The sequence below is a fragment of the Mandrillus leucophaeus genome, unplaced genomic scaffold (genome assembly GCF_000951045.1).
Source record: "Mandrillus leucophaeus isolate KB7577 unplaced genomic scaffold, Mleu.le_1.0 Scaffold1210, whole genome shotgun sequence".
Classification (NCBI taxonomy): domain Eukaryota; kingdom Metazoa; phylum Chordata; class Mammalia; order Primates; family Cercopithecidae; genus Mandrillus; species Mandrillus leucophaeus.
In genome coordinates, this window is record NW_012100433.1 from 640501 (window position 1) to 664906 (window position 24406).

Consider the following 24406-nt stretch of genomic DNA (forward strand, 5'->3'; position numbering starts at 1 on the left):
CCATCTCCAGACCACATTGTAGGTCTCAACACTCTATATTATCTAACTATTTTACATAATATATAAGAACATGAACATGTATTCACTTATAAGTCTTTATTCTGAAGAGCAGGTACAACCCATTCATTCAACACATATTTATTCAGTGCCCAAGATGTGCCATGCCCAATTTCAGGAGTTGGAGATAGAATGGCCACTGTGCTTATAACACTTAGAACCAAATAGAAGACTATTCTCTCTCAATTCTGTGTTTCTACTGACCAAACCAGTGACAGGCATGTTGTAGTCACTTAGCACATGTGTGAATGAATGAATAAATACTTTTTAACTAGAATCACACTTCTATCTTTATTTAATGCTATAAGCAGCAAGATGAAATTAAGGGTCAGACTTGATTCTATTCCCAGCTTTGACAGGCAGGCAGGCAGGCAGGCAGGCAGTAAATAATGCTTAAGGACATAGAGTTTGAAGGAAAACTGCCTAGGCTTGAATCCCCCACCTTTGCCACTGGCTCTCTGCGTGATCTGAAGCAAATTATTAGATTGTTGTGTGACTCATTAAAGTGGGGATAAAAATGTCCATCTTAAAGACATGCCATGTAGATTAAATGAGCTAAGGTTATAGAGTGCTTGACCAGTAAGTGCCTGGTACCTACTGAATGCTTTACTAGTGTTGGCAATCATTATCATTGCCATTGTTATTGTTATCACTGCCTAAGCAAGGCCACGTGACAGTTCTAGGAGCCTCATTGATAAAATGGGGACAACAGTATCTGTTCTGCCATGGGAGTCCAATTAGAGACATCAGTAAGAGACTTTGTAACCTGTGAAGTACTCTCCAGATGTGAACTGTGGTGATATCTCCCAGATGTGTGGGTCAAACCGTCACTGACACATCTGCAAGGAGCAAACATCTGGAGGCCTGGCATGCCATCATCTCATCTCAGCCTCTGCTGCCCTTCCCCCCTACTCTAGCTGCTTTCCCCACACACCCCTTTTCCCACCCAAGGGCAGCGTGCCAGTTCCAAGGTTGCAGTGAGAAAAATAACATTCTTCTGTTCTCTGTCCAGTGTGGAAATTCCATCTCTTTGCAGTTTCCATCATGTCAGAGTTGCACTGAGGGTCCATTAAGGCTCCTTATGGGAAGGGAGGAGTGTATGGAGAGAGAGAAGGAATGGGAATCCCTTTTACTGGGATTTTTACTAGCACCCCTAGATGAAATCTTTCCATCCAGTCACCAAAATGCTTATTGGGTCATGGCTACTGCTAGGAGGTGATTTTTTAAAACCAGGCTAACAGCAAAAGAATGCCTCATTGAATCAAAGTACACATCCACTGCAATTTTTTTTCCAACCATTTTTTTCCTCTTTGCTTTCCCAAATACAACAGTGTCTGGGTTAGTTCTCAAAGCAGTTTTGAATTTAAGGCTGAGATTGCTTTGTAGGGTGTCCCCAAAAGGAAGTCAACTGAGTTCAACACACATTTATTTTGCATCAACTTTTTTTCTGGGCACTATGCTGGGCAGTAGAGGTCTGGAGGTGAATGGAGCATTGCACTGTAATTATGGACTCCACAGACTCTGGGGGAGATAAGTCACAAAACCCAGAGCTTTCCAACATGCTAAGTTAGGACTGGTGCTTGGGAATTTCAGAGGAGAGGGCAGGTAACAAGACTTCATATTACCTGAACCCAGTACAGAATCAAGTATATATTAGGTCCTCCATAGGGATGTCATGAATGATTAAATGAGCTCCACCTCTGAGGGTTCAAGGAAGGCTTCCCAAAGAAAACAGTATTAGATCATGGTTGAATATATATGTCATAGTTCACAGGCTGCAAGAGGCAGCTATAGTTTGGCCCAAAGGAAAGTTACTACAAATGTTTGAGAGGGCTTGGTTCATAGGTTTCAACCTGTGAGGGAAGGCTGGAGAAAGAGACTTGAAGAAGTCAGATCATTCCAGGGTCTTCGTAGCAAAAACAGATAAAAAAATCTAATCCAGGCTCTACAGTTCAACACGTTCCAGTTGTTCCTTTCTTGTATCACTCTACTCAAAGTTCAGAGTGTTGGGAATAAGAATCTAGTTGGCCACATGCAGGTCTTATGCTTGGGTAGCCTGCGATGGAAGAACATAACACTATGATTTAAGTTCCACCAAGATCATACCCAGTGAAGCTGAGGTGGTTCTCTACTCCTTTCTTCCAAAAAGAATCAGGCATTGATCAGAAGAAATAACTGTTTCTGAGGAGCCAATAGAGAAATTGCTACTGTCCACTAAAGCAAGAGTTAGACAGAAGGAAAAAAGCTGGCAAGAATATACATACCTATGGAAGCAGAATGGGTAAAGATATGGAGGTCTGAAAAAACAAGGGATGGGCAGGGAACTTGAAGCAGCTTAGGTATACAGCATAAGACAAAAAGGTCTTATGAACAGGGTATAAATAGGGCAGAGCATGACAATGCTTAAACTCCATTCTGCACTGTGGTGTGAATGTGATAAGGCAGGAGGCTATGGAACCCAGTGCCACTGTTGCCTGTGTCACTGCTGCATGAAAATATTGTGTTATTTTAGCTCAGCATAAAGAGAAGTTCTAAGAATGTGACATCCACCTGACATCAGGTGAATAGATTAAACAAGTCCAAATACCATTAACCCAATTACAGATGTGCTGAGTGGGTTCTGAACTTGGCTCATTCCCAATTGGAAGTTTCACTTGGAAACTCAAAAGAAACAGGGGCAGAAAATTCTCATCCACACCCAATGTACCATGTCCTCAGCCAACCACAGAAACCTCTGCGGCCCAATAGTCATCCTCTGTTCTGTTTTTGTTTGTTGATTTTGTTTTCAGTGTAACCCCCAGCGTCTTATGTAACAGAAAATAAGGTTGAGTGAGAAGTTCTTTCTCCCTAAATTTAGATTTAGGTTTTGTGGGAACTAATAGTGATGCCAAAGGAATGAACAAGAGAAAAAAAAAAGAAAAGAAAAGAAAAGAAAAGAAAAAGCAAAGCAAACCACAAACCTTTATGCAGCACTTACTGTGTGTCACATTCTATGCCAGGCCCTTTCTGATTTATTTATAGTGTCTTCCTTACAAGGTCTGAGTGAGGTAGACACATCTGGTGATTCCGTTTTTTTTTTTTTTTTTTTTTTGGGGGGGGGGGAATAAATGGAGCTCCAAGTCTGCTAAGTTTCTATGTTTGAGGAGGCTGAGAGTTGAACTCAATTTGTCTGACTCCAGAGATTAATATTTATTCTTCAGAATTTCTCCCTCCCTTAACAATTCCTTATGAAGGTGTTTTGTTCCCTGTAACAGGGACCTGCATCTCATCTTGGTTGCCTCTCAACCTGTAACTCTCTAGTGATAGAAAGCTCATCATATTATCCTCCCCTCCCCAAAAAGCAGCCCTTTATATGAACACTCCCTAAGCAAATCTTTTGTCTTAACTCTATTCTCTTGAACTCCAACAAAGGGGTGCATTCCTTCAGCTGCATACTTACTATTGCAACATCTGAAGATGGGGACTGGGCCTTGGTGTATCTTCCATGTAAATGGACAGACTCTGTGTGCTCTGGTTGGAAAGGCTCTTGGGAATCATCCATGTTTGTGATTCCCAAATATGGCATGTATCAAAGACATCCTGGGAAAGTTGCAAAAACACAGAGTCCCAAGACATAATTGGAATCTCAACGAATGTGGCCCAGGAATCTGTATTTTTCCCCAAGCTCCCAAGTCATCTGGATATTTGAACCCAGTTCCCCAAATTATATTGCATGGAAGATCAAGATCCAAAGAAGGAAAGAAATTTGCCTAGGGCTACACAGTCAATGAGTCATGCTTTTATTTTCTGATAAAAAAAAAAAGGCCAGCCTTGATGATCTTTGCAGACAGCTCCTCTAAGACTTGCCTCTTGTTCTGCCCCAGGAAGGCTGTTCGTTGACTGTGGAGTTGAATAGATTGCAAGTGAGTGAAGAAACTACGTCATCCCTGATCATAAAACCTAGTGAACTGCAGCAAATAGGCTGGTATTTGTGCTACAGAACTGCCTGGGGAGGCTAACCCACTTGGCATTTGCCTTGATTTCTGAGAAGAGGTAAAGTTTTCCCCCTATTATTCTCTACTTGCCCAGAGGTCAGAAAAGCAGATGGACCTGGGGTTACCATGGGGTCAGGAATGCATTGGAAATAAAACCAAAAAACACTCTACTCTTGGTTCTGGCACCTTTATGATCTTGAATGGGTACTTTTTCATTTCTGGCCCTCAGTCTCCATATTTATAAAATGGGAGCACTGGCCTCTGGAGGAGTTATGAGAATGTTGTAGAGTGACCATGTTTTAGGCGAGAACTGCACCCTGGCTTCTTCCTAATGGCATGGCTCCAGGTAAATCATCTAAATTCCCTGAGCCTCAATACTTGTTCTGTAAAATGGGAGTGTTGACAGCTACAATATGGTGTATGTCTGACAACTAAATGAGATACTTCAACCAACATGCTTAGCACAGACCCTGGCCATGGAGTGTTCAACAAAGGGCAATTGCTGCTCTGGTCGTTACTGAAATTTGTCCTTCTAATCCGAATCCCCAAGAGATCAGCCTCTCTGACCAAGGAGGAGAGCGCTAAGGCCTTACATTTGATTAGACTTTTCTAGTTCCTATACCCACCATCTCTTTAGTCCTTCAGTGGATCCTTAGCAAATTCATGAATGAACGTTCTGGTAGACTCCAAAATGAATTGGTCTGGGACTCAGAAGAAAGAAGCCCATGGTCTACTCAGGCTTAAAGATCCTGCATGAACACAAACCCATATATCAACCTCTATTTCCTCAACTACAAAGGGTAGATCATGAGCCCCATTCCAGAAGACTTAAGTAAAAATGACTTTGAAACTGCAAGGAGCAGTATGAGCACACATTTCTTTAGTATCTAATGTATGATTTAACCTATGGGCCCTGGAGACATAAAACACAGCCCTATCCAGGAGCTCAGATATATTAGGGGAAAACAAATATCTAAAGGCATAATTAAAACCCAATGGGTTAAGTAGGAACGTCACAGATATGTGGGGATTATGAGAACTGAAAGGCGGAACTCCTGTCCTGAATTTGGGGCTATGGTCAGAGCAATTTTCCTAGAATAAGTAACACGTCTGCTCCAGGAGTTTGCTCTGTAAACATCCTCCTCCTCTACAAATACATAGAATTGTTTACCCTCTCCTTTTCCAGTTGCAGGCCCTAAGAGATTGAAAAAACAATTAGTAAAGCTGAAGGATTCTTCAGTAAATTTCTTGTCTGGCTAACCTGTTTATGAAGAGACCCTGAGGGCAAGACTAGGGAGAAACTAGAGTCCAGCAGCCTGTTAGTGTCAGGGCTGGGTCCAGAATCTGAATTCTGAATTACCCATTTGGGGTGCTTGTGACTATCTAAACTGACAACCTCCCCAGTCTCCCTTTCTCACACACACACACACACACAAACACACACACACACACACATACACACAGAGGCATACATGCCTCCCTGTCCAGCGGAGCACACCTGTAGCCCCTTGCCCTCCCCTGCTGCCAACTCTTGTAAAACAGGAAAACAGAACAGCTTGGCTTTGGCTACAACATGTACAAACACTTGGAGCAAAGTTTCCAAAGGGAGACAGACAGTGAACGCCTTTCAGGGTCTGGCAGTTTTATGGGCAGAGGCCAATTAAAAAGCATACCCCCACACAAAGCCCTTGGGTTTTGTTTGGCTGTGGCCTTCTCTCCAGGCCCCTTGTAGGCTGCATTGACAGTGCAAATTGGAAGGACCACTGTTCTTGAGGGATCCTGGACATTCACAGTGCTGCTGGGGGATCTTCCTTCAGGATTTCCTCATTCGAGGCATCAGGCTCAATTTCAATGGGTGCTAGCTATGGGCTAGGTCCAGGGCAAGGCTCCAGGGTTCAGAAGGAATTCTAACCAGACCATGCCCTTGTGTTGCTCATAGTCCTTTGGAGAAGAATGACATTGAGTGAGGAAAGGGCTAAAATGAAAGTAGGGAGTCCCCACTGTGAGACCTCGGAGAAGAGTTATCAACTCTTCTGGGAGAAGGCAGAAGGCCTCAGGAAGCCAGTGTATGACATTTAGGGTGGATCTGCCCACACTGGAACTCCACTCCCACCTGCAAGTGATGAGAGGGGATGAGCAAAAGGCATTTTTGAGACTTTTGTGTGTCTGGAGAGTGGGGAGTTGAGTTCACAAATGACAACAATCAACATGTGTAAACTGCCTGTCACATGCCAGGTGCTGTTGTAAGTATCTAATGTAAACTGACCCATTTAATCCTGAGAAAAACCTTATGGAGGACTATTTCCTTTAAGTAGCAGAGAGATAAACCAAGGCATGAACAGGCTGTCACCTGCCCAGGGCAACTGAACCATCAGCATCCCATGGTTTGTGTGGCCAGGACAGGGACTCAGGTTCACTCTGGGGCAGTAGAGTTGTCTGGGAATGTAGTGTTGCAGAAGAAGCTGAGTGTTAGGGAACTCCAGGTCTCCTTGCTCTGTGGCAACCTGGTTGAAACTGTGACCCTCTCTAGACTGGCCAGAAACAGTCATCCTGCTGTTGTCAATCTCAAAGGGAGGTAGCGAAGATAAAAGAGAGATTAAAAGTGCTCTTTGTACCTGAGTCATCATCTGATATAATCTTTCACATCCGTGACACATAGATCTCCCCTAGTGTAGTGGGGGTACATGGAGAACCCAGGGCCCACAGAGGTGAACGGCTTGCTCAAGGTCACATAGCAGCTCTACTTCAGGAGCAAGACTAGACCAGAGGTCTCTACCTGAGGAGACAACAGAGTATAGTAGTTAAAATTCTGGAGTCCAGTGAGATCTGGATTGAAATCTGGTTCTGCCACATACTAGCAGCCTGAGACCAGAAAGTTTCTTAAATTCCTTCAGATTCATTTCTCAAATCTTTGAAAAAAATAATAATTTATACATCACGGAGTTGTTAGAAGTATATGAAATGATATTTATGTAAAGAATGTCTTATGGTAAGCAATGAATTAAATGATGATGGTGATGAGGATGAGGATAGTGAAGATGAGGAGGAAGAGGAGGAAAAGGAGGAGAAGGAGAGAACTCAGCACTATTTCTATAAGTCCAGTATTTTACACTTCCACAGAATTCTACACTACTTACGTAAGCCCTTTGCTGTGGTTCCCACACCTGCATTTGAAAGTCATAGCACATTTGTGCATAATTACACTCAGGGCCATGAATGGTTTTCACATAAAGCTAAATTATATTCTCAGCTCTCTGATGTCCCAATGACTGTTTCTGCATGATGTAAATCATGCCTCATCCATGCACACTGTCCGTTGAACCCATGTGATTCATCATTCACTTCATGCCCCAGCTAGTTCTGCCCAGTGTAACACTCAGTCAGCAGTGGGGAAAGATAAAACCCAAGTCATCAGGCTTTGGTTAGCGAATCCTACTGAGTCAACTTCCTTGACACCTGATCTGAGGATCCAGCCTCATCACTGCAATGGCCCTAGCTCAAGCTTCCTCATCTTCCTCCTAAACAATACCTATAGTCTCCTATCTAGTCTCCTTGCCACTAACTCTCTCCTCCCCACTGTCCTACTTTGCACCCCGAAGGGGCTTTTGAAAATGCTTATCTGCCCATGTCACACCTCTACTTTCAGTCGAGTGCCTTCCAATGGTCAATGTGGTCTGGCTCTGACAGCTTCTCCAAACACATCCTCCATCTCCCTGATCACACCACTTGTTCACTATCCCTCAAATATGGCACACTTTTTCATCAATATGCTTGTCTCTCTGTCCCTCATGCCCTTTTTCTCCTACTCTACTTACTGAACTCTTATAAACCCTTGACTATGAAGGTTTTCCTGATGATGACTTGCCTTCCAATGGCAGAGTCCATTGCACCCACCCTTTCTCATGTAAAGAAGTCATTTTAGGACTGGCACAGTGGCTCATGCCTATAATCCCAGCACTTTGGGAGGCCGAGTTGGGAGAATTGCCTGAGTTCAGGAGTTCGAGACAAGGTTGAGCAGGATAAAGAAAAATTACAATACAAAAAAATTACAAAAATTAGCTGGGTGTGGTGGTGTGCGTCTGTAGTCCCAGCTACTTGGGGGACTAAGGTGGGAGGATTGCTTGAGTCTGGGAGGTTTGAGGCTGCAACGAACTGTGTTAGTACCACTGCACTGCATTCTAGCTAGGGTGACAGAGTGGGATCCTGTCTCTTAAAGTCACTATAATAACTATTTATTAAGAACTTTTGTTTTCAAGTACCCAATGGCTTTATATACATCATCTAATTTAATCTTCCCAACAGTCTTTGAAGTAGTATATTTATCCCTTTCACAGATGAGAAAAATAAGGCTTAGAGAGGTTAAGTAAATGCCAGCTAACCTGAGCTTATTAGTTAGCAATATTTGTTGAGTTTGCCTCCTAAATTTCTCTTAAGGGTTAGCCCTGCCTCACTGTAAATTGCACAGCCAATATTTAAACCCAGATTGGCTTGACTCCAGAGTGTCTGATTTTATCACACTGTATTTAGTTAGCTAAATTCTGGGAGTTCCTTAAGGGCAGGAGCTAGATCCTGTTCATGTTAGTACCCCAAACCTGGAAATCAGTACTCAGGTATTGGTTGGAAGTTAGACTTAGTTTTTGACTTAAGATGGAGAAGGGAGGTACTGCACTTAGTAGCCCTAGCAGGTAGCGTGCTTACACAGTGCCCATCATTTGGAATTACTTAGTCTGCTCAAGTTTAGATCTCAGTATCTCAATACCATCACTTACTATCTACAGGATTTGGGGCAGGTTATTCAGTCTGCCTAAACCTGAGTTTCTTGAATTGTAAAATGATCACCACAACAGCACATGACTGTTTTGCCCATGGTTAAATGAGATAAGTATGTAGAGCCATCCCTATGATGAGGATTCCTTAAATGGTAGTTACCAGCATTTGTCTGTAGGGCACACTTTATCACAAAGTCTGCTGAGAGAAGATATTTCTTTACCATCCAGAAGGATGAGGTCATTTAGGGGTGATTTCCTATGCACCCCTAACACACACCTTTGTGTGTTCACAACTTCTTTACATGGCGGTGAAGACTACACAAGAAGTCTCATCCTTGCCAGCATATTGTGACATGAGCTTCCCTGGCAAGTTCCATGGCAGCGTATGGATCAATCTGGTCATGCAGATGCCAGGGCACCATACCTCCCAGCTTCATTTACGCGTCAAGAATGTTTCTTTTTTTTAACCACACACTTCTCTTTGGGGGTCTTGTTATTGCATTAAATTCCACCATGGTGACCACTTCTCTTTGAGTTAGGTTTTTGACACTAGTTACAATTCACATAGCTGACAGAGCTGTTACTCATTAATTCTTTCTTTTAATCAGAATTATCTAGGCCTTTCCCACCCAGATTTTCCTAGATATCTGCCCAAGATTCATAGTATTACGCATATTGTCTCTGTCAGGAGAAAAAAGAAAAAAATAAACAAAAACACTATATACTGCATTGGATGCATATTAACTCCTTTATCATTCAAGCTGGGAAACAACCCCTTGAGGTGGGACCAGCATTGACTCCACTTTGTTGACAAGAAACCTGAAGTCAAGTTCCTCCCTTAAGGGCAATAGCTGGTGAATAGCAGTGTTGTCAGACTCAAGCTAAATCAGGCTCAGACCACCACACCAGCACACTGAGTGTTGTAATTTTCTGCAACCGTTGAGCTAAATTGTTCTGCAGGTTGGGTCAAGACAATGGAAAGCTACAGCAACTGGATAGCTCTCCGAAAACCTGGGACCCAGGCCTAGCAAACTGATAGCTCTCTGAAGGCCCATGTATACCCAGGAAGTGGTATACACAAGAGGCATTTAGAAACTCCACCTGTATACTTAGAGAAACATAAACCCAATAATAGTAAACTTCCTGAAAAAGTGCCTTAGAGCTTAGACTGTGAGAGGTTGAGAAGCTTCCCAGGCACCAAGGTTGGAAGAATCCCTTTCTGCCTTGTTTGCTTTTGTGTTACCTATTTCCCCATATGAATCTGAGTCCTGGGGGCAAAAATGTCCTCAGTATGTAGGTTATCGGGAAGGGGATTGTCAATCTCATCAACATTCGCCAAATTGAGAAGTGAAGTAGCCATTGTTTTTTCTTTTTTACTCACCACTATACAAATGAGGATAGGCATATTTGGAATGGCTTATCTTTTATTGATAATCAGTATCTTTTCCTCTTGTGAAACCCCACAGTGCTATACTCTCTTCTCTTCACAGGTGTCATCTTTGCATTATGATATACCTGACCTACATCCCATCTGCTCAAGCTAGGTAGCCTATTTGAGCTAATACAAAGGTGTTAAGAATTTATAACACCTCTTTGTACTCATTACCCTCCCAGGGAAGGGTATACCGGAAGCAGTGCAATTATCATTTAAAAGGAGATTTCAATTACACCTCAATAAAGCTGTTTCAAAAATAGATACATAAAGGGAGATTCTAATGTTGGAATGTCTCCCCCTAAGCTACCATCACCTCCTTCATGGAAAATGACAATGGTACCCCTCTCTTTAGGGCCTTCTCCAATCCATTCTTCACCCTGTAGTGAGAATGATTTTCTTAAAGAGCAAGTTGACTATTTTAGTTATATAAATAGTCATGGATGCTCCAAAACAGTGTCAAGCTTCTTTTCCAAAGCTTCCAATGCCTTGCCAAGGTCCCAGCCTCACCTTGCCAAGCTCCCAGCCTCACTTTTTGACACTTGTTACTTTGATCCCTACTCTTAAGAAAAGTTTTCAGTCCTTGAAAGAGGTGTACTCTCTCTTGTCTCTGGGCTTTTGTTCATATCCCCTCTTGCTGGAGCAAATCCCATCTTTTTTTTTTTTTTTTTTTAAGTTGTCAACTAGGCTGGAGTCCAGTGGCACCATGTCGGTTCACTGCAACCTCTACCTCCCAGGTTCAAGCAATTCTCGTGCCTCGGCCTTCCAAGTAGCTGGGATTGATTATAGGCGCATGCCACCATGCTATTTTTTATTTTTTGTATTTTTAGTAGAGATGGGGTTTTGCCGTATTGGCCAGGCTGGTCTCAAACTCCTGGCCTCAAGTGATCGACCTGCCCTGGCCTCCCAAAGCGCTGGGATTACAGACACGATCCACCGTGCCTGGCAAGCAAATCCCTTCTTTTTCACCTCTCTGTCTGGCTTATTTCTCCTCATCCTTTGGGTTTAGGTATCACTTTTTCAAGGAAGCATTTCAGGAGCCCTCCAGTGTGTCTCATGCTCCAACAGTGAATGCAGAGAACCTCCATTCTTCCTCTAGCACAGCTTGAAATGATCAGACTCCTTCTCTATAATTTCCACTGGGCCATAAGTTCCCTGAGGGAAGGAAGCTTCTCTGTCTTTAGTTGCATATGCTCTGTGACTGGCACAGGGTAGATACTCAATAAGTGAATAAACAGAGGTCTCTCAAGAACATTCCTTTGGTAAGAAATACTACCCAAGCAGAAAGAGAGACAATAGGAATTTTTAATGCATGGACAGGCCTGCAGGGGACTCTGGGCAGACTCACAGGTAGCAGGAAGAGGCAGGGTCCCACAAACTCAATAATGTCCAGCAAAAAAGAGAGAGAAGTCCTTAAAGACCCATGCTTCCTCACTGCAACCATCCTCAGAGCTTCCTTCCTGGTGCTGAAGAGGTCAAAACTGTGTCCTCTAGGGGTCAGGTCAAAACTGTCCCTCCATAGGTCTCCTCCAGGGGTCCATGGCAGGAAGAAAGCAGAGTGTGGCAGGAAGGAGGAAGAAGAGCAAAGGCCGCTTGGTCTCCACCTGAAAACTTCTGCCTCAGGATTGACAGCCATCCATAAGAAAAGGTTTAAAAAGGAGAGACTTTTGATAGAGTCAAATAATATCTTTGAAAAAATAAAAGATAGAGAAAAATGAATAATTCAAAGGTCTCTGTCCACTATCCACAGGAGAAACCATTTGCTTTGGCCTTGCTGGCAAGTTTCATCTGCTAGGCCCATCCTCAGCTGTCCCCCAGCCCACCCAGGCCCCAGGATCCAGGAGAATACTGCTCCCCCTCCCATGGAGAGTCTCTGTGCTCACGGAGGGCAATACCCTCCCTCACCGGCCCTTGGACTCCCCGTACGTGTTCCGGGCCATTGACACCATCTTCTCCTCACACGTGATTTTGGTGTCCTTGAGGATGCTGTACCACACCATGCCTGCAGGCCGGACCTCCTCGCTGCGGCAGAAAAGATAGGGCACCGTTTCCACACGGCTCTGGATGTAGGCACTCCGCAGGAGGCTGGAGCAGTGGCTACTCACCCTCTCCAGCCGCCGTAGAATCAGGTGGGCCTTCCTGAAAGGTAGGATGAGACAGCCATGATTAAAGAAGCTCAGATCAAGAGTTAGGCCTTTGAGGTAGTGAGTAAATGTCAACGAACAAATGAGAACTTCTTCTCCCAACCATTTCCTATCTATTCCGGATCGGAGTGTGGAACTTGAAACACTCACTCAAAAATTACCCCAGAACCTGTCTTCTTCAATTGTGCAATGTGTTAAAAAAAAATGAACAAGAGTCATAGCCTTTAACCTAATATTTTTACTTCTAGGATATGGGAGCCCTAGGAGTTTGAAAGTGACCAGCCTTGGACTCTGATCAAATAGATATTATTATAATGATTAAAAAGCAACAAGAACAACTAAAAGTTATTGACACCATATGCTAGACACTGGGTATGCACTTTACATATATTTTAAATTTTTTATTTAGCCTTTATAACTATCCTGAATGTATTGTCTACCCCCTTTTAATGGGTGAGGAGCTCAAGCAAGGCTCAGAATAGTGACACTACTTGACTAAGGCAAACATCAAGTTGGCCACTGGAGTTGGAAATAATCTAAATCTAGGCCTGACCACCCACAGTCCCTTTCTAACTGTCTGTGTTCTCATTTCATGAACTCTTTCACACTCTTTTCTCCCAGTCTGGAAACTTTGAAATCTTGCCCTTTGTGATTCCCTTTCATCAAATATATATATGTCCCCAAATCAGAACTTTTCTGTGTCTCATTTTTTTCCATCTTTAAAAAAATGATGATGGTCTTATTCTCAAGTTGAGTATGAGAAATGCCTAACGCCTGATATAGAGCTCAGAGTAAGCTTCTAATAAATGATAGCTACTCTTATAAAGGATTGCTAGAACGAGCCCTCAGGATCAAGGTTACGCTGAAGACTAGCCTTACCAAGAGTCATTCTGTACTATGGAGGATAACCTTAAGAACTTATCTAGAGCCCTATAGGGTGCTGCTGGGAGAAATCTGATGGCTGCATAGACAAATAAAGCCAGGAAGGATTGTTGCAATCACCTAGTCCAGGGTTTTTCAAAGGTGGCACTATCGACATTCTGGGCTAGATTTTTTTTTGTTGTGGGAACAATCCTATAGGACATTTAGCAGCATCCCAGGGCTCCACCTACCACCAATAGTACCCTTGCCCCAGTCGTGAATTGTCAAAATTCTTTAGACATTGAAGAATTTTCAATAGCACCCTTGCCCCAGTGAAACTGTCTTTAGTCATTGCCAAATATACTCTGGGGGCAATATCACCCAAGTTGAGAACCACTGACCTAGTCTGACCCACTTTCATTAAAAATGTGGAAACTGAGGCTTAGAGAAGGAACAGAATGTCTTTATCCCAGGTCACATTACAAGTCAGCTTCAGTGTAAAGCTGTCTGTCTCCATGTGGAAATCACTTTTCTCTATGTTCCAGCATCTTCAAGATGCCCAGGCACCCTGGGAGGCTACATGAGAAGTTCTCTCTCCTGCTGTCCTCTCCATGCCCCTCTGATACCACAGGAGGGAAGGAGTTTTACAACAACAGACCCCACAAATGGGAGACTGTGTTAGGCACCTGCATAGCAGCTGAAAAAGGACCGGGCTTATGTGTGTACATTTTGTGGGCACAATTTATGAGGTGCCTTTCAAAAAGTCCTCTTTGTATAGTTCACCACTTGGGTGGAATATTTCCTGAGGTGCCAAGAATTCATCACTTCATAATCACACTCAAGCCACAGTCCTCTTTCCCCTTGGGCAAGTGCCCCCCCAAGAGGAGCCTGAGGAGTTTCTTTTCCATCCCTTCTCACTTGAGTTCTTGCTTCATTCTTTAATAATTCTGTGTCCTGGGGACATTTACTTAACATCTCTAAATCTGTTTCGTCATTTGAAAAAAGAAACTGTTGTGAAGCTGAAGGAGATAAAGTCATTTCTTGCTGATTTACTGAGCATTTATTATGTGGCAGAACTTCTGGTAGAAAAGATGGACAAATGGAGATAATAATACGAGTGACAAAAGCAATTATAAAAGAAGTCACGAGAGCTGTGTGAAAACAGAGGAAGGTACTTAAGTAGGATCAAGGATGTCCAAGAAGACTTCCTATAATGTGTGAAACATGTGTTCAGTCTCCTAAAGGAATAGGAGTTAGATAAAGAAGAGTAAAAGGCGGCTGGGCACGGTGGCTCACGCCTGTAATCCCAGCACTTTAGGAGGCCAAGGCGGTTGGATCACAAGGTCAGAAGTTCGACAGCAGCCTGGCCAACATGGTGAAACTCTGTCTCTACTAAAAATACAAAAATTAGCTGGGCGTGGTGGTGGGCACCTGTAATCCCAGCTACTCAGAAGGCTGAGGCAGGAGAATTGTGTGAAACCATAAGGCGGAGGTTACAGTGAACAAAGATTGTGCCACTCTACTCCAGCCTGGGCAACAAGAGCAAAACTCCACCTCAAAAAAAAAAAAAAAAAAAAAAAAAAGGGAAAAAAAAAAAAAAAAACAAAAAAAAAAAAAAAAAAAGTAAAGGTAAAAGTACAGAGATAAGAGATGCATAGATGTTCTGAGAATCTATGGCTGCAATACAGTATACAAGTAGGGACACAGGGAAAACTGGAAGGAGCCAGAGTCAGGCTGCTGGAGCCTAGCAGCTAGGACAGTGGTTGTATGGAGTAATGATAAATCCACAGGCTCCAGAACACCGACTGCTCAGGTTCAAATCCCAGCTCAGCCACTCACTCTGTGCGATACTGAGTGAACTGCTTTACCACTTGTCCCACAGTTTTCTTACCTTACCCACAAAATGAAAATAATAACTGTATCTACCAAAGTGTTATTTTTAAAATAAAAAATTAACAAACACATAATAAACTGTCAATAAATGTTAACTATGATTATTGTCTTGAGAGTAAGTGGGAGACTTATCGAAATATTTCAAGAAGCAAAGTAACAGGTTTGGAGCTGAACTGTTTAAAAATACTTCTGGTTGTTTGAGGAGAACTGAGTGGAAGGAGGCAAAACAGAATTAAACCAAGTGGAGGCTGGGAGTGGTGGCTCATGCCTGTAATCCCAAAACTTTGGGAGGATGACATGGGTGGATCACCTGAGGTCAGGAGTTTGATGCCAGCCTGGCCAACATGGTAAAACCCTGTCTCTACTAAAAATACAAAAATTAGCCGGGTCTTGTGGTATATGCCTGTAATCCCAGCTACTCAGGAAGCTGAAGCTGGAGAATTGCTTGAACCCAAGAGGCGGAGGTTGCAGTGAGCCGAGATCGTACCATTGCACTCCAGCCTGGGCAACAAGAACAAAACTCTATCAAAAAAAAAAGTAACCAAGTGGAGTGCACAGTGAGGTGTTAACTGTTTCCCATTGTTGTACTTACAGGTGTTGGTTTGATTTTTCTCTATACTGGTAAAAAAAGCTTCTTTTCTTGGTTTGCTCATCCATGCAAAGGGAACAGCAGATGGCTCACCTCATAAAGTTATAGTGAGGGTTAAGTCAGTACATGTCAAACTCTTAGAAAATTACTTGGCACAAAGTAGCACCTGATGCATGCTAGAAAGTATCATCACCATTATCATTACTACCACCACCATCACTCTCATGGCCATCATCATTATTATATATCATTAGGTGTATTTTGTGTACCAGGCCCTGCGACTGATATTAACTAGTTTAAGCCTGGGGTATCTTTATAAGTCAGTGACAAGAGACAGGCAGACAGAAATATTAACAGCCTCTAATTCGGGGGCAGAGCACTGGGCTGAGGAACACTAAGCATGCTGTTCTGGGAATATAAAAGATGGACATCAATCCTCAGTTTGGAGACTCAGAGTAGTCTCTCAAGAGGATATCACACCTGAGCTAGGTCTTCAATAATGAAACAGCATTTTCAGGTAGATGAGAAGGCAGAGGAAATTGCCCATCCCAACTTAGACTGGAGAGAACATAAACCACTAGTTGTTTGAAATAACCAGTGCAAAGAATAGGTGGGAGACCAGTGAGCTTGGCAGGGATCAGACCAGGCAGACTCTTCCAAGTCATGATGTAGTATTTGGATTTTATTCTGGGCAATGGAGAGACATTTTCTGATTAGACAGTCACAGAAGTAAGCGATAAATATAAATAGAAAATGATGTTGGAAAACACAATTCTTCCAACATGCCCAAATGCCCTTCTTCCAAAGGAACAGACAAAGCCTTCTTTTGCATGGATTAGGAAAACATATTTGGAGTGAGAAAATGATTTTGCCTTTAAGGAACACCTTGAGTTAGTAACAAAGGCAAAGCTAGAACTAGGGTTCCTGATTCCAGAGTCAAGATGAAGTGTTGGCTCTGGAATCCCAGATTTAAATCCCAGCTCTATAAATTACAGCTATGTGGTTTGTGAGCAAATTCTTCAATGCCACTAACTCTTAGTTGTAGCATCCATAAAATGAGAATAACAATTTTGTTGGGAGGATGAGATACTATGGACATTTTGCTTAGCTCTAAGTAAATGTTAGCAATGATTGAAAGCAGAATATTACAGTGAAAAGGACACAGGCTTTAGAGCCCATAAGGGCAAGTCACTTCACCTTCCTAAGCCTCAGTTTTCTCTTGTATAAATGAAAATAGAAATATTTATTTTGTAGGGCTGTTGTTAGGTTGAAATGAAATGATGGCTACAGGCATCTAGCACAAGACTTTGTACATAACAGGCACTGAACCAATGTTTGCATTTAGAAAACAAAGAAGAGGCCTGGCGCGGTGGCTCTAGCCTGTAATCCCAGCACTTCGGGAGGCTGAGACGGGAGGATCACGAGGTCACGAGATTGAGACCATCCTGGCTAACACGGTGAAACCCCGTCTCTACTAAAATATACAAAACAACTAGCTGGGCGAGGTGGCGGGCGCCTGTAGTCCCAGCTACTCGGGAGGCTGAGGCAGGAGAATGGCCTAAACCCGGGAGGCGGAGCTTGCAGTGAGTTGAGATCTGGCCACTGCACTCCAGCCTGGGCGACAGAGCGAGACTCTGTCTCAAAAAAAAAAAAAAAAAAAAAGAAAACAAAGAAGAATTCAGGAAGTGAAGCCATGGAGAGAAGGGTTTCAGGTGTTCAAAGGCTGGAAAGGAGAAGGAAGAGTGGGAGTGAGAGAGACCAAAGGCAAAAATGCTGTCTAATAAATTGTAGTCAATAGAGATCCATAAATCAAAAGGCCAGGCGTGCTTCAAGTTTTCCCTGGAGGGGAAATCATAGGTCAGAGTGACCACTTTTCTCAAATACCGGAAATGAAATCTTCCTCATTGGAGATAGGACCCACTGGGATAGGAAGCAAGAGGTGAGGGAGGGCCACCACATACTAATTTATTGTTTTATCAGCAGGTGAGACTGAGACAGGAATCGCTTGTGAAAGAGTCGGGGGCTGGGCCCAAATGCCACTTTTCTGGGAACAATTCTATTCCCAGCAGCATTCCCCAGTCAGCTGTTGACTCACTAATCAGACAGGACAGAGACCCAATTTCTAAGGGGGCCCTGAAATGGAAAAAAGAAGACAGGCAGGAAGAAAACATTTCCATTCGCCTCCCTCCCTCCTCCCTGCCTTCTGGAGTTGAGCTTAAGTGTCTCTGAGTTAGCTGACCCTAAGTTTAATAAGAATTGAGGACATGATGTGGTTGCACAAAAATGGGAACATAACCTTCAGAAGTGGAGAGGACAGAGGTTAAGGGAAGTAATGGCTTTATTCATGGTGTCCTCGTCAGGCTCCATCTGGAGAACCTCCAACACTTCTGGTAAGAGGGACACATGTAAACTGCAGCCAGATCATGATGCTGAGGGGTGTCTCAAAAGCAAGTCTGCTGAGCTGAAAGCAGGAATGGAGAGTGCCCATGGAAGAGGAGATTTAGGCCATTAGTTACATTGTTGTAGCAACAAAAGACCAATGGGCAACAATCTGAGGGTCAGGGATGATAATGACTATAATTTATTGAGCACCCACTATGTGCCAGAAAGTGTACCTATGCAACATTATTCTACATCTAATCCTTAACACAATTTTAGAGTCTACAGGTGATAAAAAAGAGCTTCAAGCCAGTCATTGATTTGACCAGGGTGACAGGAGGATAGGGCGAGGTTTCAATCCTGTGCTGTAAGGCACCAAAGCATATGACACAGCCACCCTAAAACTACCAGAAGACACATTTGGCTCAAAATAATAAAAAATGTAAAGCTAAAGTCCTCTAAATTTAGAATGGGTTATTTCATGTGGCAGTGGGTTCCCCATCACTGGAGGTGATTAAATCAATTCTGTTTTAGAAAGGGGTGTGCTACAGTGGGAGTCGTAACAGGTGTTTGTCATTGTTGTTTATTTGTTTTTAATCTAAAAGGCATGAGAGCCTTGATCCACAGAGAAATATCATCTGATGACCACTCACTTCACAGCAAAATTTGCTGTGACACAATTGCCAACCACTGAATTCCTGAGCTGAGAGGACCACTTTTGCTGAGGCTCTATTCATGACTCAAAGTCACACTGAAATTTCATCTTCAGGAAGCCTTCCAGATCTTCCCAGCTATCATAAGTCATGTTTTCCCATTTGCTGCTGAAGCATTTTATTTATTTGTGGAGATACATATCACATTTTTTCTTAGTTGTGCACATATCTTGGGATGCGATGTGGTTTCACAGCACACCAGCTGAATATCAGAAGACAATATTCTAAATTCAGACTCCAACACTTAGAGTTTAGACCTTGCAACTATGGACAGTTTACATAACTCCACATGATTCTCTGTTGCTTAATCTTCAAAATCTATTGTTCAGGAGATTAAATGAAATATAAATAACTGGGCCAATAATAGATGCTCAACTAATATTTCCCACCTGCTTCTTGGACAGTGTAGGTCTCCTCTGGTGTCCAGCTCTTTACTATGCAAGAATAACGAATTAATAAATGCAAACTGCCGGGCGCGGTGTCTCACACCTGTAATCCCAGCACTTTGGGAGGCTGAAGCGAGCGAATCACTTGTGGTCGGGAGTTTGAGACCAGCCTGGCCAACACGGTGAAACCCCGTCTCTACTAAAAATACAAAAATTGGCCAGGCGTAGTGGCGGGTGCCTGTAATCCCAGGTACTTGGGAGGCTAAGCAAAAAAAACCGCTGAACATGGGAGGCAGAGGTTGCAGTGAGCTGAGATTGCACCACCGCACTCCAGTCTGGGCGACAGAGCAAGACTTTGTCTTGGGGACAGGGGGAGGGAGGGAAGGAAGGAAGGAAGAAAGGAAGGAAGGAAAGAAGGAAGGAAGGAAATGCAAACTGACTTGAAGTGAGAAAATTTTCAGTCCTTAGCTTTCAAAACACAGCAACTCAATAAAGCAAGGGTCAATAAAGGGATGAAATGGCACAAAAGTATCATGTGGACCTAAAGAAATAATCAGGCAAGTGGGCAAAAGGTTTATGTGGATTTGTTTATAATAACAAAGAAATTGTAAGAAATATGTTGGTTGTTAATACAAAACCAGATTAATGTGTGATACAGTCACATATTTGCATGACTAAAGGACCCTTAAAAAAGATAAAACATTGACATATGTATCTGCGGGGAAAAACTTGTACGGCATATTATTAAACAGAAACAGGCAGATATTAGAACATAGTTCATGGATTTGTTAAACATAGTAGAGATGATAGAGCTATGGTTGTAGACATGAACATATTCTTAAGCCTGTATCTGTTTCCCTATCTCCATGCATTTCCATATCTGTATATGGAAATACATATGTACACTGTTAACAATGCAATCTCTGGGGTAGGTTTGGGATTATGCGGCCGAGAGGTGCACAATTTTCATTATTTTATATATTTCTGTATCATTTGGATTTTATATAATGAACAAGAATTATTTCAGAAAAAAATCAAATGAAGGTATTTTCATTTTAAAATATGAAAAATACACATATATTTTTAAGCTGATGTGATGAACTTGTGCAATTAAGCCATGGTTTCATGACTTTCCAGTAGTTCATCAGGGTTACTTTCAAAATAAACCTACATCAAATTTAGCCTCAGCTTGCTCCTATCCAACAGAAAGTCAAAAGCTCAGATACTGCCACTGGTTATATACCTTTAACACCAGGTTTGAAATGTGATTTGTAAGGTGACCACTGAAAATGTTTGCATTTGCTTTTTCTTTTCATCCACTCAGAAGAAATCATAAGACTTTTTCAAAAATGTGTTCTTTGATGACAGAAATGACTGAGTCTCAACTGATTCAAAGCTATTTCAGTTGGAACTGATAGGAACTTCAAGACAATAACTAACCTTGCTATATACTATCAGTGGGGAAAACAGATCCATGGGACACTTGTTCAACGTCCAAAGTCAGTGTGTTTTGTTAGTATTTCTTTGTTAGTAATAGTTAGTTGGTATTAGTATTAGCATTTGTTTCTTAATTGAAGGTAGAATGGAAGATATCTTTAATTATAAGATATGCCAATGCTTTAATAACAGCCATTCAAGAAAAAAGGAATACAATGCTTAATGTACACGTCCACTGTGCACAATCCGTCCTGATTTTAGAAATGCCAAAATATACAGAAAAAAGTTAAAAGTGCCTCTGAGATTACAAGATTATGACCCTAGAAGCCTAAGTCTGCTCTTGTTCCCATTATCTTAAAAATTCCGAGAGTTAATTCAACATATCCAAAGAAGCAGCTAACACAATCTTGGAGGAATATACAGTGACATCCCAGGCTTGTTTGTTTTCACTAAGAACACAGCAGGGGATGTGTAACTCTTTTCAAATCCCATGGCATGTTGAGAAAGATCCTGTGATGATTTCTGCAATCTGTTCCTAATGCCTGCCATGGAGGCAAGAGGAGCTGACATCATAAATACATCATTCCTGGTCCAGATAGATCAATTTCATGGAAGCAAAATGTCCTTAAGAGCTTGCTGTCTCCTCTCTCTCAATATGCTCAAACGTAACTGAAAGTATAGAGAAGCGCAAGAGTGGTCAAGGATGTTCTGACCCGAGAAAATTCTGGTCCCTGGCCACCTATGAGCTCGGTTTTTCAAGTCTCCTAATAGGAACCTTATGGCTGGGGACAGCTGGGTGTCAGCAGGTCTTCTTCGAGCAGCTGTTTGCAGTAACCTGTGATCATAAGAACTAGGCTCTGGGGGACACTGGCCTGATAGATTGATTCGGCAGAGGTAAGAGATGTCCTTTTGTCACTAAATCTTATGGGGACACATATGACCACAGATATAGGAAAGATTTGAAAACATTTTGGGGTTTAGTGATTACATAGTCGAAGAGAATCCTAATAGAGCTCATCTTATGATATCAGTCCTCAACGTACTCCTGGAAAAACCTCTTATCACTCTAGCCAACCTGGGTCCCTGAAAAACAAAACGTGCAGGGCTGAAGGTGAAATGATACTAACGATGTGTCTGTTCTCTGGTCTTTATGACCTTCAGCATTTTCTGGTTCCTCGGCTTCCCAGCTGGGAGACTTTGGAGTTCAGCCCTTTCATGTTACAAACGAGGTCCAGAATGGGGATGGCTTGTGTCCAAGGTCACACAACAAGTAGGTGACAAGGCTAGGACAGAATCCCTGGGCTCCTGGCTTTGGAGAAGCATCTTGCCATCTCTTATTTACACTGTGATGTTCTGCACACTTGCTAATCCTTGAAAGGCAGAGCAAATTTATCCAAATTGCTCCTCTGTTTAAAACATTTATATGGCTTCTGGGAGAAAGAAGAAACTTGTGAACAGAACTCACAAGAGCCATCATGATCCGTCCTTTGCTAAACAGTCCGGCCTTGTTGTTTTTGTTTGTTTGCTTTTCCTTTTCACCTTGAACTCTCCTCTTTCACTTTGAACTCTCTTCTCCAATAAGATTTATATTTTTAACTGAAGTATATTCTCTTACCCAACCTTCTCTCATCTTTGCATTGGTAATTCCTTCTGATGAGAAGACTCTCTCCCTTCCACCTGGAGGACCCTTCTTCATTCTGTTTCTAAACTTAGAAATGTTCTTTCTTTCACAAGGATTCTTCCTTGAGCTCCAGGTCTGGATTAGCTGCTCCAGCTTTCTGCATCTGGAACCTGGTCACTCCAAGTGTGCTTTTGGGGCCAACAACATTAACATCACTATGAGAGCTTGTTACATTGCATTTTTTGGAATGTTAAAAGACCTCAGAGTTCATGGAATTCAGTAAATGCAGAATCTCAGGCCCAACCCAGACTACTGAGTCAATTTAGATTGTAACAAGTCCCCAGGTGATTCTCAGGCACGTTGAAGTTTGAGAAGCACTGCTCTAAAATGCTCGTCCATTCACATGCCAAATGCCACTGCAATTGCCAGCTGACCAGTCTTTTCCTCATTAGATGCTGAACCTTGTAAAGGCAGGATCTGTCATCTTCACTTGTATTTTTAGCCTCCAGTACATGGCCTGACACATAGTTAGCACATTAAATGAATGAATGAATCAATCAATCAAGTGAGATATCTTCAAGTCTTTTAATATTTGCAAGGATATTGCATTTCTTGGAATGTTAGAAGACCTCAGAGTTCATGGAATTCAATTGTTTCCAACTGTGATCTAAAGATTCTTGAGGGCTTGGAGAGACATAAGGGATGCTTGGGATTGGGTGGGGTGGAGGGGCATAGAAGAGGAGACCCAGCAGGTGGGACTCCAGGCCAACCACTCCAGTTTCTACCAGAACAAATCTTTAGTAATCTGGTCCACACATTTAATCATCTCATTACCCAATTACTCAACAACTAATTACTTAGCACCTACTTATAAATGTGAATACGACATAAGGGATCACTAACTACATATAGTTTACATTGTAGTGGGGAAGACAGATAACATGTAAGTAAACATACAAGCAATATAAGATTCTAAATCTAGTAAGTGCAGGAACGATAGTTAAACCATGAGGGTGTGACAGAGCAAATGGGTAGACATTTTAGATAATTCTCTGTGGAGGTGGGCTGTGATTCCATGTAAGATCTATTTAGAAAAAAAAAAAAGCCACTGGTTAAAAAAAAATAACACTGTTCTAGTTCATCCTGATCATGTTATAGGTGAGGAGACTGAAGGCCAGAAAGCGGCAGAGCCCAGGGTTGCACAGTGAGTTTATTAGCAGCACCAGGATAGATTAGGAGGCAGCTTCCTCGACTCCTGCTGACATCATCAGTGTGGGATGCTGGAGCAATCTCAGATATCCTCCTGGAGACTAGAAAGATCAGAGGAGGAGGAAGCTGGGTGACAGGGTGGGGACGTTCACAGACAGTGGCTGGTGACTGCCTGACTAGGGGTTAGCAGGTTATCACAGTCCATTACTGAGTGGATTGCCCATCCTTTGTGGGCAGCCTGGCGGCCTTTCCAGAAGATTTATGTCCTGGAGGCCCATAAAGGATTCCAGGAGGCTGTAAAGACAAAGTCAGAAGTGGAGCTCTGGTTTAGCTTCCACACAAACTCCCTGAGCCCTCTGGGAAAGCCCAAAAGAGTGGAATGCCTTCCTCTGTCCATAGGCAAGATGGCAGCTGAGAAGACTCACACAGCAGCTTTCATCTGGGGCTCTTCACTTCAGCCTGCCAGTCCGGCCCTCTTTTAGGTTTTATCTAAAGAACCTTCCTTTCATGTGCAAGGGAGAAAGTTAAAGTCCAGGACCCAACAGAACTGATAAGGCCTTGCCCTGGGGTGAGATCCCTTTTATCCTTGGACCAAGCTCTCATCTCTGTCCCTGAGAGCCTAAAATTCTTGGAGGGCCATTGCAAATGTTCTAAGGGCTCAAGGTGAGAGCTCAAGGCAGAACTGGCCTCCATGTCAAACTCTGCACAACTCTGGGCAGCTCATTTTGCCCCATGGGACCTCAATTTCCTTATCATCCAAAAAATGGCATTAATACCCTATATGGTCATTTCGAAGTTTGTAAAGCATGAAGTGCTGCCCACTAAGTATTTCAGGAAGTCATGCGATTCTCTCCAGTGCACCAATGCCACCCTGGCCTAGAATGCTATGCTGTGTTCCTGGGACTATTATCACAACAGCCTCTAGAGCCTCACTGCCGCTTT

At 42.7% G+C, this 24406-nt stretch overlaps 1 protein-coding gene across 1 annotated transcript in view; it reads right to left on the minus strand.

Annotated features, from left to right (window-relative positions):
* Positions 1-11519: 11519 nt before the first annotated feature.
* Positions 11520-24406, minus strand: part of ASTN2 (astrotactin 2) — a 64124-nt gene continuing 51237 nt past the window's right edge. Inside the window, exons 5-6 of the mRNA XM_011971314.1 lie at positions 12138-12371; positions 11520-11919 (exon numbers count right to left, since the gene is read on the minus strand). Of these exons, the coding sequence (XP_011826704.1) occupies positions 11883-11919; positions 12138-12371 (271 nt within the window). The 3' untranslated portion in view covers positions 11520-11882. The remainder of the gene's footprint in view (positions 11920-12137; positions 12372-24406) is intronic.